Source organism: Oryctolagus cuniculus, chromosome 1, assembly GCF_051225735.1.
Source record: "Oryctolagus cuniculus isolate XC-2025 breed Fujian yellow rabbit chromosome 1, ASM5122573v1, whole genome shotgun sequence".
NCBI classification, from domain to species: Eukaryota; Metazoa; Chordata; class Mammalia; order Lagomorpha; family Leporidae; genus Oryctolagus; species Oryctolagus cuniculus.
In genome coordinates, this window is record NC_142867.1 from 236401525 (window position 1) to 236414869 (window position 13345).

The following is a 13345-nucleotide window of genomic DNA, read 5'->3' on the forward strand; positions in this document are numbered from 1 at the left end:
GCCGGCTGTGGCCTGGTGAGCTGCCCCGGGGCTCCACGTCCAGGCGGCTGGGCCGGCGCGGGCACCCGCACCAAGAGGTCCCCCATCGGGTGGATGCGTTCGGCCCGTCTTAGGCGCCCGACCCAGCCGCACTGGAGCTGCAGGCTCCACCCATCAGAGCAGCTGCAGAGCCTTCCACGTCCCAGGACAGGCCGGGCGGGGTGCGCTGCGATCTTTTTGTTTTGTTTTGTTTTAACCCAAAGTTATCAAACTTCGGGGGCCTCCTGCACGCACTGTTTCTCTGGGTGGGGGCGCACGGGGTGGGGACCGTGGTGGGGGGACTCCCAGGCCGTCCCCCCCTCCCAGGCCCACCCGCCCTGCTAGCTCGCCAAGAGAACTGGGGCGCCGCCCCCACCCCCGCCCCGCGCCCGCGCCCGCGCCCGCGCCCGCCCCCGGCCAGCCCCTTCCTCGCCGAGACTCGCCCCGTTGTCCCCACCCCCTCGCCCGCGGCGCCCAGTGGGAGGCGGGGGCCGGCCTCGCCGAGTCCAGCGCGGGGCTCTGATTTGCTGCGGGCGCCGGGGATCGACAGCCTCCGCGGGCGCCTGCCAGGAGGGAGGGAGGGCGCAAAAGGGGGAAAGCGCCCGGCGCCGCGGCGAGCCTCGCACTCCGGGTCCTCGTACTCCGGCGGAGCGCCCACGGGCAGCGGGTCGCGGGGCGGCGGCGGCGGCGGCTCGGAGGAGGCCAGAGGGAGTCGGGAGAGGGGCAGCAGGAGGAGGCGGAGAAGAGGCGGCCAGGGCGAGCGAGCCGAGCCGGTCGCGGCCGCGCCTCGGGCCACCGTCGAGCCCTCCCGCCCGTGGGCGAGCGCGCCGGCCGCCCCCTGCCCGACGGAGCAGCGCCACAAAGGCGAGCGGGCCGGCGCCGGGCTCCCTATGCCCTCCTGAAGCCGGGCGCCCCCCGCCGAGTCCGCTGTCCGGGCCGCGCCCCGCGCCCCGCGCGTCCCCGTGCGCCCCGGCCCCGCGCCCCGCCGGCATGGACGCCCACACTCGCTGGAAAGCGCGCAGCCGGCTCCGCCTGGGCGCCCCGCTGCTGCCCGCCCCGCTGCTGCCGCTGCTGCTGCTGCTGCCCTGGGCGCCGCCTCCGAGCCGCGCAGGTAAGGGCGCTCGGGGGCGCGGGGCGCCGGCGCCGCTGTCACCCCCGCGGGCGCCTGCACGGCTTCCCGGCCTGGCCTGTGGTATGCAGGGCGCCGACACCGGGAGCGCCGTTCGTCGGGGGCCCACGGAGAGCGCGAGGCCCGCGCAGTCCCCGCCGCCGCCCCCTCCCCAAACGGGCGGGGTTGTGGCCGGGGCCCAGGGACAGGCGCGGGGTTGGGTCAGCCGCAGGGGCTGTCCGGGACGCTGCCAAACTTTTGTCCTAAGCCGCGCGCTCCGTCCCACAGCGCACCCTGCGGCGCAACTTCCTCCGAAAGCCGGGGAGGGTCGCCCCCTAGAGTTGACGCGGGCGGGGACTCCTTGGTGGGGGGAATCCCAGGAGCCGGATTCTCCCCCCACCCCCGCCCCATCTCCCCCTCCCTCCCCAGCGCTGCGCACGCCCCCCCCCCATGCCCCCTCAGGCTTCCGTCAGTCCTGGGATCCTTCGGGCACTTGGGGGGGGCAGCTTTTAAACCAAAGCCACGCCTCCCGGCTGACCACCCTGGGGGGGGCAGCTTTCCTGGGTCCCCTGCGCAGAGAGGGTGCCTGGAGAGGAGGTCTGGGCTGTGGGCGGGTCCGCTGCTGGTGTCCACGTGTGAGATTCCTCCTGCCAGACGCCAGCCCTTACAAGGAAGGAGCCCGCCTGGGCGGGGAGGGCCCGGGAGGCCGGGACTTGTCCTTGCCTGGCTTCCTGCAGCCCCAGCTCTGACCCGCGGGGGCCTGCGGGAGGGCGTCCCCGAGGTGCCCTGCACAGACCTTGGGGTCAGAGCCCGGAGCCCTGAAGTCCCGAGGAGAAGGGGCAGGGACAGTGGCAGCAGAGGGGTGGCCGGCGGGCTCCCGGGACAGCTGCACCGCCCGCTGCGCTGGGGCCAGAGGCTGCTTCCCCGGGCCTTGGCTTTGAGGACAAGTGGGAAGAGGCAGTTCCCACGTCCGCTTGCACAGGCCCTTGGCCCTTTTCCTGGCACCCTGAGAGCACTGGTGGCAGTCAGGGTGTGGGGGCTGTGGGCGCCGGGGAGGAGAGAGGAGCTTCGCCCGGCTCCTAAGACCCGGGGTCCTGTGTCTGGGCTGCCTGCCCCAGGCTAAGTGGCCGAAGTGTGTTTCTCGAGGTGACGTTGGACACGGGGACAGTAGACACCCCCAGAAAAGCAGTGTTTGGGGGTGGGGGTGGTCAGGGGCCCAGCATTGTCTTGGGCTTCCCCCAGTTACTTGGGAGGGCGCCCCTGGGGACCGAGCCCTCGAGGCTGGGCTGGGCTCCTGCTGGTGCCCTGCGCTCCGGCCCCACCCCTGCCCCAGGCTCTGATTCCCAGCTGGGGGCTGGTGGGGGGCAGCCGCCTGGGTCCTGGGCTTCGCCAGCTGCTCCCCACCCCTTGGGCGGGACCCGCCGCTGTGTGGTGCGTGGCCGGGCGCTGTCCACTGGACACGCGGAGGGAGGCGGGTGGGAGAGGCGCGGGCTGCGGGCGCCGCTCCCCGCTCCCGCTCCCGCTCCATCTCGGGAGTCGCCAGATGTTTTCCGAGCTCTCTCTCCGAGAACAGCTCTTTTTTCCTGCCTTCCTCGTGGCCAAGTGTGTGAAGGAGGGAAAAGTTAGGCTCACTGCGGGCTGTTCAGAGGATGGGAAATGAAACATGACCCCAATATTTGGAAATTGAGGTCATCTCCTGGGCAGGCCATTGGCGGCCTCCAGCCACGTGGTGGCTCCTGGCCGCGGTTCGTGGGGAGAGCGGGCCAAGTCCTGTGCGACTCGACAGGTACCAAATGGTTAACTCTGACGCCGTCCAGTTGGCCGCCGAGCAGCGTTTCTGTCCCCTGCCCCCCGAAGAAAGTCAGCGCAGCCTCCGCAGCCAAGTTCGCTCCCGCCCTCCCCCCATCTGGCCCATGTGGCCGTGGCCGCGGGGGCGGGGCTTGTGGCCGTTGCCCCCGGGGGGCTGTGGCTGACCAGCCGTGCCTTTCTGGTGCTCACAGCCGCTGCTGTCGCCCCGGGGCGCTGGCCGGAGCCTGCCCGGTCACCCCACCCCTCAGACACTTCAGAGCTTGCTCCATGGCCGCACCCTTCGCCTGGTCCCGCCCCGCCTCCTCCCTGCGCTGCCCCCACCGTCCCCTCTCCCCAGGGTGCAGGCTTAGTCCCCCCCCCCCCCCCCAGTGCAACGACAGAGACAGGGCTGCTGCGGGCACCGTGAGGGCCAGACACGAGCCACCTGCACCCACCCAGGAGTCACCTGGGCCCAGGCTGCCCCCTCCCCCCAGGTCGTCCGGCTCCGGGTGTGGCTTGGAGACAGTTACACTTGGCAGTGAGTTTGCTGGACCCTCACCCAGGCCAGCTAGGGGACAGAGGCCAGGGGTCAGGCAGCAGGGGTCCCTGGCTGGCTGGTCTGACTCCTGTCCCTGGGGGAGCGCTCTGACTCCCCCCTCACCCTGGATCATCAGCTGCCCTCTGGGGTCGGCCCACAGAGCTCTGGTCCAGCCCCAGGGCGCAGCCCAGTTGGCCCTGGAAGGGACCAGGTGTTCATGGGCCAGCCCAGTGTTAGCGTCCAGCCGTTCTCCCTCCTGCCCTTGTTTTATTACTGGGCCACAGGCTCACCAGTACCAGCTGGGCCACTGTGCCACGGGCACAGCCTGCCCGGCCCCGAAGGCTTTGCACCCCAGCCTGGGGTGGCAGGAGGCAGAGGCGAATGGAGATGGGGCCTCTGCACTGGCTCCAGGCACTCACAGTCTGTGGCTGAAGCCTGGTTTTCCTCTGGGGCCCATACGGCTGTGCTGGACATGAGGCAGAACAGCGTAGGGGGCGGCCGGCCCTGGGCACACTGGGGGGCTTCCTGGAGGAGGTGGCGTTTGCTGGCCGCCCTTCCTCCTCGTTCCCTGGCTGCCGCAGAATCCACTGGAGTCTCCTTGGCAGGGCCCTCTTCCTGCTCTGGTTTTAATCTCGCCCTGGCCCCTCCTTCCTGGCAGGACATCCCTGGCCGTGTCCCGGGCTCCCTGGGCTGCCGCCCCTGGCTGGGGAGGCCCTCAGAACGCAGCTGCGCCCAGGAGCTGAGGAGGAGCAAGAGGGGGAGGGTGGGGGTCAGGGAGCAGCCGTTCCCTTTCCGGGGCCGGGAGGCGGGGCTGGCGTAGGGACAGCCCGCTGCACCGAGCTGGGGACCAGGGCTCCGGCAGCCAGGGCTTTGGAGGGGATGTCCCCGGGCAGCAAGGCACCGGACCGCTGTGCCCTCTCTCGAGAGACGGGCAGGCAGGCGGCCGGCAGGGGCCTGTGTGGGCCTCGAGCGTCGAGCGTGGCTGGAGGGTGGGGCGGCCACGTGCCTGCCTTGCTGAAGCGACCGCGTGTTCGTGTGCAGTCAAGGACGTGCACGCGTGTCTGCGGGGTTCCAGCCTCTGTGAGCGTGCACACACATGCGTGTGTCCCTGTGCGGCTCCGGGTTCTGCCGCAGGGCAGGCAGGGTGCAGGGTTCCCCGGCCGAGCGGGGGTCTTCTTTGCTCAGAGGCTGTGATGTCCTCTGCCCCCACTCTGGGTGTCCTGCTCGGCCGGCTCGGCGGCCGTCGGGGCGTTGCCAGAGGGTCCTGGTGAGGTTTGGAGCCTGGCTCCTGGAGCCCTTGGGCCCTCCGGCCACGTGCTGAGCCAGCAGGAGGCCAGGCCGCCTGGGCCCCGCCCCACCAGCTGTGCCCTGCCCAGCCCCGGCCCGGGTTTTCCTGGGTAGGAAGGGGCAAAGACTTCGGGTGTCAGGATCACGACCTGTGTGTCGTGCGGAGGGGACCCCGTTATTCCCGTCATGACCCGCGGGGACCCCGAGGCAGCCCCCGTGCGGGCCACACCTGCGCCTCCCTCCTGCGTCCCGGGGACAAGGGGACACGGGCGTGCCAGCGGCCAGCTGTGGGGGTCTGTGGTGGCCCAGGCCACTCTCCTGTCCTCCTCAGAGTACCCCCTCTTTGCAAGGACGACTTGGGGTCCGGAGGTGGACCCCGCCTGGCCCCGCTCTGACACTGTGGCATGGTGTGAGGACATGTTCCAGGGCTGGGCCAAGGGCTGGCTTTGCCGTCTCCAACGGCCCCCGGAGAGAAGTTTCTAGAATGAGCTGGCAGTTGGCCGCATGGGTGGACGCCCGGTGTGGGCGACTGGGGTCACTTGGCGTCACCCCCGTCGGATGGGCTGAGCCATCGCATTGTCGGCGTCCCCTCCGCGCAGCCGTCTTTCTGGGAGGTTCCCAGGCTCGCTAATGAGTCCCGTCAGCAGGACGGCCGCGGTGCCGTGTGACTCAGACCTGAGACGGAACCGCAGTCTGACCCAGTTTTCTCAATGCAATTACGCAGCCCTGCGGGGGCCACGGCCGCCATGCATGCACCGTCCCCGGGCCGGGCCCGGCCTCGCTCTCTGCCGCCTGTGGGAGGGGCCTGCCTTCTCCCGGGGACGCCCACTCTCCCGTCCCCCGCTTCCTGCCTGTGCCCCAGTCCTGGGGGTCCCAGGGGCCTCTCTGTCATTTTAAACAAACGCTGCCACAGTGCACGCCCCTCCCAGGGAGCATTGCGAGGAGACACTCTGACGCGCGCTGCAGAAGTAGCGGTCCCTCAGCGGGGGGGGGTGGCAGGTGTGACGTGGCCCCGCCTCCTGCCCCTGCCCGCGGAGGCTGCACAGACGGCGGTGCCTTGGCTTGAGGGTGCTCACAGGCCTCCGATGCGGGAGACCTGGGCAGGTGCACAGGTGGGCAGCGGGCAGTGGGGGCTCTGACGCCTCCACCGACGCCACGGGTGCCGTGCCGTGAGAGCAGGAAGCCCGTGGCCGGGCCAGTCAGATGGTGGCACCTGGCAGCCCTGGTGGGGCCCTGGCCAGTCAGATGGAGTAGGGTGGGGTGGGGGTGTTGGCGTGCTGGGGGGGCTGGCGCTTTCCCACGTGCTCTTCCCTGGCTCTGGGGGTGGTACCCGTGCCTCCCCCTGCACCAGGTGTGTTAGTCCGTCCTGTAGATGTGCAGGTAGACGCTGGCCATCGTCTGCTGGTCACTGCTGTTGAATGCACTGGCCCCAGGGGCCTCCGACCGGGTGGGGAGAGGGTGGCCTGGCTCAGCGGGTCCGTGTCCCTCGAGAGTCCTCAGTGGCACAGTGGGTAAAGCCGCTGCCTGCAGTGCCGGCATCCGTATGGGCGCTGGTTCAAGTCCCGGCTGCTCCACTTCCCATCCAGCTCTCTGCTGTGGCCTAGAAAAGCAGTGGAAGATGCCCCAAGTGCTTGGGCCCCTGCACCCGCGTGGGAGACCCGGAAGAAGCTCCAGGCTCCTGGCTTCTGTCCCGAGCCTTGGCCACTGAGACTGTATGGGGGGTGACCAGAGCTTGGAAGATTTCAGCTCTCTCTCTGCTTTTCAAATAAGTCAATGAATCCCAAAGGCCACAGCTGGCAGCGCGTGGTTTTGGGGGGGGCTGCACTCTCTGCTTGTTTCCAGCTATAGCAGAACCCAAGCCGGGGGGGTGTCTGGGCGTCGCTGTCCCCCTGCCGCGTAGCGAGGCCCCCGCTGGGGGGTGGCAGACAGTGGTGGGTGTGGGGGGCTGGCCCGCTGGAGGGGTTCACTTCGTGGCCTCGAGCTGGGGGCCTCGTTGGTGTGGGAAGCTGGAGCCATGTTGCAGGGACCCTCGTGGGTGGGGGCAGGGGGCGGGGGCTGTGCCCTGCCTTGCTGCTGGCCTTTATCACGTCCTTCCTCTCTGGGGACCATCCATGGGCTCACGACCCACATGGCCGCAACGGCCAGGCCTGGGCCAGGCCAAAGGCAGGAGCCGGAAGCTCCACCCGGGTCTCCCACGTGGGTGGCAGGGGCCCGAGCACCTGGGCCGTCGTCTGCTGCCTCCCAGGCTGCGCACGAGCAGGGAGCTGGGACCTGAGTCAGGCGCTGGCGGGGGTCGGGGTGGGGTGAGGGGGTCCCAGGCAGCGGCTGCCCTGCCCCCTCTGAAACTCAGCACAGCTCCGCCCCCACCCCCTGAAGCTCCGCAGGGATGGGCTCCACCCCCGCCCCGCCCTGCCCCAAGGTTTTGAAGCTGAGCCCTGAGCCCACCGCCTTGGGAAGGGAGGGCTCGCAGCCGGACTCACCCCTCCCTCTGCTGGTGCCTCTCCCGGCACCCAGAGCTCCCTGGGGACGGGGTCGGGGAGCCACCGCCTCTGGGCTGAGACTGCCCCCACCTGTCAGTCTGACAGGACGCAGGCACGGGGCCCACGCTGGCCGGGCGCTGTCTGGGCAGCCTGGCTCCACAGCTCCGGCCGCTGGGCTGTCTCGTGAGTGAGTTCCCTGGGCTCTGTGTAGCAGTGCCGCCCTGCGCCTCAGTTTCCCCATCTGTAACGTGCGTGTGGAAGTGATGAACCGGAGGCGTTCATGCGTGGTTACTGTCACGTGTGTCGAGTGCGTGATGTCAGCAGGTAACACAGGTGCTCTTGCTGCGGGGCTGGGGGCTGGGGGCTGGGCCCTTTGAGAGGTTGCGGGGGGAGGCCTGGGGGCCCCTCTTTGGCCTCTGTTTAGGCCCCAGGAAGGTGCAGGCTGGGCTGAGGGTGTGAGCGCTGGACTCTGGCGCTGCTCAGCCGGGCCGCCCCCCCCGCAGGTGCTCCTGAGGGGTGGGACACGGGACACCTGCCCGTCACTGTGGTTCCCTGGAGGGAGGGGCCCCGGCTCCCCAGCTCCGGGGACTCCGGCTCTGCGGGGCAGGGCCGAGGGCCGGGAGAGGGACGCGTGGTCTCAGTGTGCGGGGCCCTACGGGGCTGTGCGGCCTCTTCAGGACAGCCCCGCCGGGCTCAGCCACCCAGGAGCGCTGTGAGCATCGCAGAGGGGGCCCCGAGTCGGCACCGCATGCTGGGGTCCCGCAGTCGGCTGGAGCGCTTTGGGCATGTGGCTGCCTGGGGCTCCCCAGGGAGCAGGTCCAGCCTCCAGCGGGGAGGGGCTGGGGGCTCGGTGAGGGTGGTGGAGGGGGAGCTGGCAGAGGGAGTGGGGACCCCTCAGCCCGGCTCCAGGGCCCCTGCCTTGCAGCCGCGTGTTCTCGGGTCGGGGTGGAGGCTGGGGGCAGAGGCCCGTGGGGGGGGCTCTGTGGGAAACCCCAGTGCTGCAGAGCAGGGTGACCAAACCTGCCTCCGTCCTTGGGTGGCGCCTGACCCCCCTCCCCCCGCCGGCTCTTTAAGGAGAGGAAACCCCGGGGATGGGACACAGGAGTCCGGCGTGGGGCTGGAGCAGGTGAGCTGAGCCCGGGGATCAGGTGCGGCACACAGGCAGAAGCAGCGCCCACCGGAGGAGAGAGGCCCCGCACGGGGAGCCCGTGGCGTGTCCAGCAGGGGCGGGGCAGCGCCGCCTGTGTGTCGCTCCTGGCCCTGCCCGCCGCGGTCCGCTGCCGCTGGTGGTCGTTGGGAAACCTGAAAGACGGGGGTCTCCGCCCTGCTGCCGTGGGGCTCAATGGTTAGCGCAGAGGGCACCGAGCTGGTGGCTGGGGCGTGGGGCGTGGGTGACACGTCCCCCGGGGGGCTGTGGGCCCCTCCTCGGCACGCTGAGCCCGCGGGGGCCGCTGCAGGCTTCCTCTGCCAGCAGCGAGCCCGGGCGCAGGGAGGAGGCCCCGGCCTTGGGCCATTTGCAGAGGAGAGGACGATGGGGGGGGCTGTGGGGCTCCTGCAGGCCCAGGCCGTTCAGCTGAGGGCCCGGCCCTGGCGAGGCCGCCCTGGGGAGCGCTTGGGCACCAGGGCTGGCGGCCCGTCCCTGGGGAGAGGTCCCTGGCGATGTTTGCGGTGGGAAGGGGTTTGGACGTGAGGAGAACCCTGAGGGGTCTGGGCCTGCCAGTGCAGAGTCTCCCCGTCTCGGGTGGACCCCGACAGCCAGCGTCTGCCCACACCAGGTGGTCCCCACGCTGGAAGGGGCTGGAAGGGGCAGTCCCTCGCCCCAAACTCGGGCCTGAGCACCGGGAGAAACTTCCTTGCTCCCGGCCAGTGAGGAGGGCCCGCCCTGCCTGTCAGTGCGTGGGGGAGGGGCGGCAGCATGGCGCGGCTCCCCCGGCTCCCCCGCTGGGGACCGCCCCCTGGCTCCCGGGCCCCCTAGGACGGGAGGCTGCAGGGGCGTCCTGGCGGCCCCGAGACCCCTGGGCTGGGAAGGGAGCTGCACTTCCGGCCCCGGTGGAGATGGGGTCACTTCTGGCTGTCTGTTTTCCGTGGAGCCGTCATCCTGGCAGGAGGGGAGGGGGAGAGGGGGTGGCGGAGAGGCCTGGTGACCTCTGTCCCCTCCTCCGGCCTGGGTGCTGCCCTTGGTTCCTGTCTCCAGCAGCGAGGCCCCGGCTGTCTGAGCGGCTCTGGTTGGAATCACCTGTCCAGTTTCTTGTGGGCGGGGCAGGGGCGGGGCAGGGGCGGGGCCAGAGCCGGGCAGGTGCCGTCTGCTTCCTGTCAGCTGTCCGCAGGGAGCCGGGTCTGGGTGGGGGTCTGGCTGGGGTGGCTTAGCCAGAACCTCACGCGGGTCAGGACGTGGGAGCGGGACATGGCCCCCAGCTTTAACCCATCAGTGTCCAGGCGAGAGACGCAGAGCCCGAGGCCGGACTCGGGAGCCGTCGACGCTCAGAGGGCTTCCGCTCTGGGTTTCCTCTGGAGGTGGACGGTCAGGGAAACGGCCGTGGGTCCTGGGGAACGGTCGGTCCCGCAACACCCGCCCCTCCCGCATCCCCAGACCCACTCACGCCCCAGAAACTGAGGGGACCACAGTCTATTTGACACCGAGCGAGCTGGACATCCCAGCACGTGGTTCTGGGTGGTTCTAGTTGAGGGTCAGCTCAGTCCTCCGTGAATGTTGGCGGAGCGAGGCCCTAGGCATGGTCAGGGCGTGGAGGCCTTGCACAAACCGAGTCCTGCAGGAGACCGAGACGAGACTGGCGCCCCTAGCGGACAAGGGAGGTATTGCGCTCCAGCTCCACTTGACATCTAAGACCCAGGCTTGGCCTGCAGCTCTGGGTGTGATCTCAGAAACATGGTGGTTCTTCTGTGCCTCGGTTTCTTTATCTGTAGAATGGGCTCGGTGATGTCTCCCTGCCTCCTAGAGAGTGTCGAGGGGCACAGCTTAGACCTCCTGGGTCCCCCACACCTCACGGCAGGTGCAGCAGTGGGGGGCACTCAGCAACCATGGCTGGGGGGCTGGAGGTGCTCCGTGGCTCTGGGGGGAGGGTCTCAGAGTGTAGGGCGGGCAGATGTCAGGACGTCTGGGGACCCCCACGCACGGCCGCCAGGCTGCTCTGGGGGAGGTCGGCAGGTGCTGGGTGGTGGCCTGCGACAGTCTGGAGGGGGCCTGCCCCCCAGGGTGTGGTCAGGTGAGCAGGGGAGGGAGAGTGGGCAGCTGCCCGCCTGGCAGTCTTGGGCTGGGGTCTGGGGGCTCAGGATTCCGCTGCGTCACCTGGGTCTGATACTGACCCGGCCCTGGCGGGGAGCGGTGTGAGCTGTCTCAGCTCTCTGAGGGATGCCCCGCCATGGCAGGTCTCTGTGTGGCACTGTTTCCCCGCCCGTGTGGGTCTCTCTGTGTGGCACTGTCTCCCCCCACCGTGGCTGGTCTCTGTGTGGCACTGTCTCTCCATGCCGTGGCTGGTCTCTGTGTGGCACTGTCCCCCCCCCCCCGTGTGGGTCTCTCTGTGTGGCACTGTCCCCCCTGTGGCGGGTCTCTGTGTGGCACTGTCTCCCCCCCCGTGGCGTCTCTGTGGCATTGTCTCCCCCCCGCCGTGGCGTCTCCGTGCGTGGCACTGTCTCTCCACCCTGTCTCTCTGCAGCCTCTGGTTACCCCTCAGCTGTTTGACTGACAGGTGTCAGGAGTGCGTCCTGGGTGCTTCCTGCCTGTGCTTCTGCCCCTGCCCAGCACAGCTGAGGTCCTGGCTCCGGTGCCCCGCGGGGCCGCCCAGCTCCTGCCCTGCCCCCTCCGCTGCACCTGTCCGGAGGAGCCCCTGGGGGTCCTCCCAGCCCCAGTCCCTTTCGTTCTGGGATCCGCCGTCTTACCCCATCCTTAGATGTGCCCCTGTCCTTGGCGTCTCCAGGACACTGCCTGGACGCGGGTGCTGGCGTCCTGACGGCTCCGCCCCGCGCTCAGAGCTGCCTCCCGCCGGGGCGGAGGCGGGGCTGTGTGTGCCGAGGAGGCGGGCGGGGCTCTGCTGCCCTCCCGGGCTGGGATTGCAGCCGAGTGAAAGTGCCGGGCTCCAGGCCTGTCTTTTCCATGAACTCTGACGCCTGCTCCCTTGCTGGTCCAAATGGAAAAAGGAGAACCAGGCCCCTGGAGGGCGCGCCTGGTCTCTCTTCCCAGCCTCTTGGGAGATGTTTGCTGATCTGCCTGCTGCAGCGGCCGAGCCTAGCTGGGGGCCGTGGGCAGCCCCGGCGCCCCGCGGTCCCTGCGTCCCGGGCAGCCCCTCCCTGGGCACGTTTGTCTCGGCCGGGCTCAGCTGGTTTCCTGCCCAGGCCCACGGCCTCCTTCCTCCGCACGCTGCCTTTGCTTGTGGCCCCGGGCAGCCCCGAAGCCTCTCCCAGTGCCCTGGCTGCCGGTGCCCTCTGCCCAGCGAGTTTGGACCTGTCCCACGGGGACGTGGTGCCCTCCGTGGGGGCCGGGATCTGAGGGTGGGAGCTCTCGGTGGGCTCTCACGCTCCTGTGCCCGCGGCTCTGCACCTGCTGTGTCTCTGCCCTGATCTTGCCGCCCACATCCACTTGCACAGCTCTGCTCTGGGGGCCGGGTGGGCAGCGGCCACGCCAGGCAGGGTGGGTGGACATGGGGGGCACGGCCCGCTCGGAGTCCTTGCTCCTCACTTCCCACCGGGCCGTGGGGTCTGCGCCATGACACTCGCCTCTGGAGCTGCCCGGATGCCTGGGCCCCGTGAGCGCGTTCGGCCTGCCCCGTCAGTGCCTCTTGATTGGAAATCGACTGCAGCCGGGGCTGGGCTCAGCCGAGGGTTGCTAAAATGTAGCTTTGTGTTTCCTGACCACCTACCGTGTGGCTTGGAGCCCAGTGACGCCGACTTAGCCCTGCCTTGGGCAGCTTCCGATTGGGCCCCAGAGAGAACAGTCAGTGCTTGGTGGCCCCGCATGAGCTGCTCCTTAACCCCCAGGTCTCTGGGCTGCCCAGCAGGGGGCCTCTGGGGCTGCGAGGTCAGGCTGACCATTGGCGTGGGCAGCGCCAGGACCAGGCTGCCCCCCATCTGTTGTGCTCCCCCCTCCACGTTGCCTCCTGTGTCTGCGTGGCCCAGAGGGCCGGGCTGGCAGCTGCCTGGGCAGGGGTGGGGAGGAGGCGGTGGCCGGGGCTGAGGACTGCGCAGGTGTAGGGGAGGGGTGGGGCGGACAGGCCTCTCCTGTGAGGTTCTTCCCCTTCCTGCTCTCGTGATGTCTTTATTTTTAGTGAGAAAAGATGTATCTTAGGAATACAGGAGGATCCCCCACCATCTTTAGACAGAGGGAACCTGAGGGTACTGGCTGCCCGGTGCCCGGTGCCCGGCCCCACCCAGCTCCCATTCGGCAGGGCGCAGCCTTGGGGTCTGAACGCGTGACCTCACACTTCCCGGTCCATGGCCAAGGCGGGCGTTACCACAGCTGCCCCCACCAGGGGGCGCCGGAGTCCTTCGGGGCTGCCCTTGGGGAGGGGCTGGGGGTGCACAGGTCCCCTCCTCCACATGCCGGTCATCAGGCATGCCCTTGCCTTTAACTCTAGGGCGCTGGCAGCCACTGGCCCTGGGGAGTCGGGGGAGTCGCTGACCGGGCGGGCAGGCGGGGGTCCTGGAGAACCCCTGGAGACACGAGGCGGATCCATTCTCATTCTGGTACCAGAATGTAGCCCAGATGGACCGATGTGAATTTTATTTTATTTTATTTTATTTTATTTTATTTTATTTATTTGAGAGGCAGAGCTACTGACAGGCAGAGAGAGAGAGAGAGAGAGAGAGGTCTTCCATCCGCTGGTTCACTCCCCAGATGGCCACAGCGGCCGGAGCTGCACTGATCCAAAACCATGAGCCAGGGTCTCCCACGCAGGAGCAGGGGCCCAAGGACTTGGGCCATCTTCCACTGCTTCCCCAGGCCACCGCAGGGAGCTGGGTGGGAAGTGGAGCAGCCGGGACTCGAACCAGCGCCCATGTGGGATGCCGGCACTGCAGACGGTGGCTTGTTAGCCTGCTGTGCCACAGCACCGGCCCAGATGTGAACCTTTCGCAATGACGCTGCACAGCCCCGCACAGGAAAGCAGAGGGGAG

The 13345-nt window shown here is 69.4% G+C and overlaps 1 protein-coding gene across 2 annotated transcripts in view; it reads left to right on the plus strand.

Moving 5' to 3' along the window:
* Positions 1-636: 636 nt before the first annotated feature.
* The window catches only part of COL5A1 (collagen type V alpha 1 chain), a 102733-nt gene continuing 90024 nt past the window's right edge, over positions 637-13345 (plus strand). For both annotated transcript variants that reach the window (XM_070066680.2, XM_070066679.2), the window contains exon 1: positions 637-1129. In XM_070066680.2, the coding sequence (XP_069922781.1) occupies positions 1009-1129 (121 nt within the window). In that variant the 5' untranslated portion in view covers positions 637-1008. The remainder of the gene's footprint in view (positions 1130-13345) is intronic.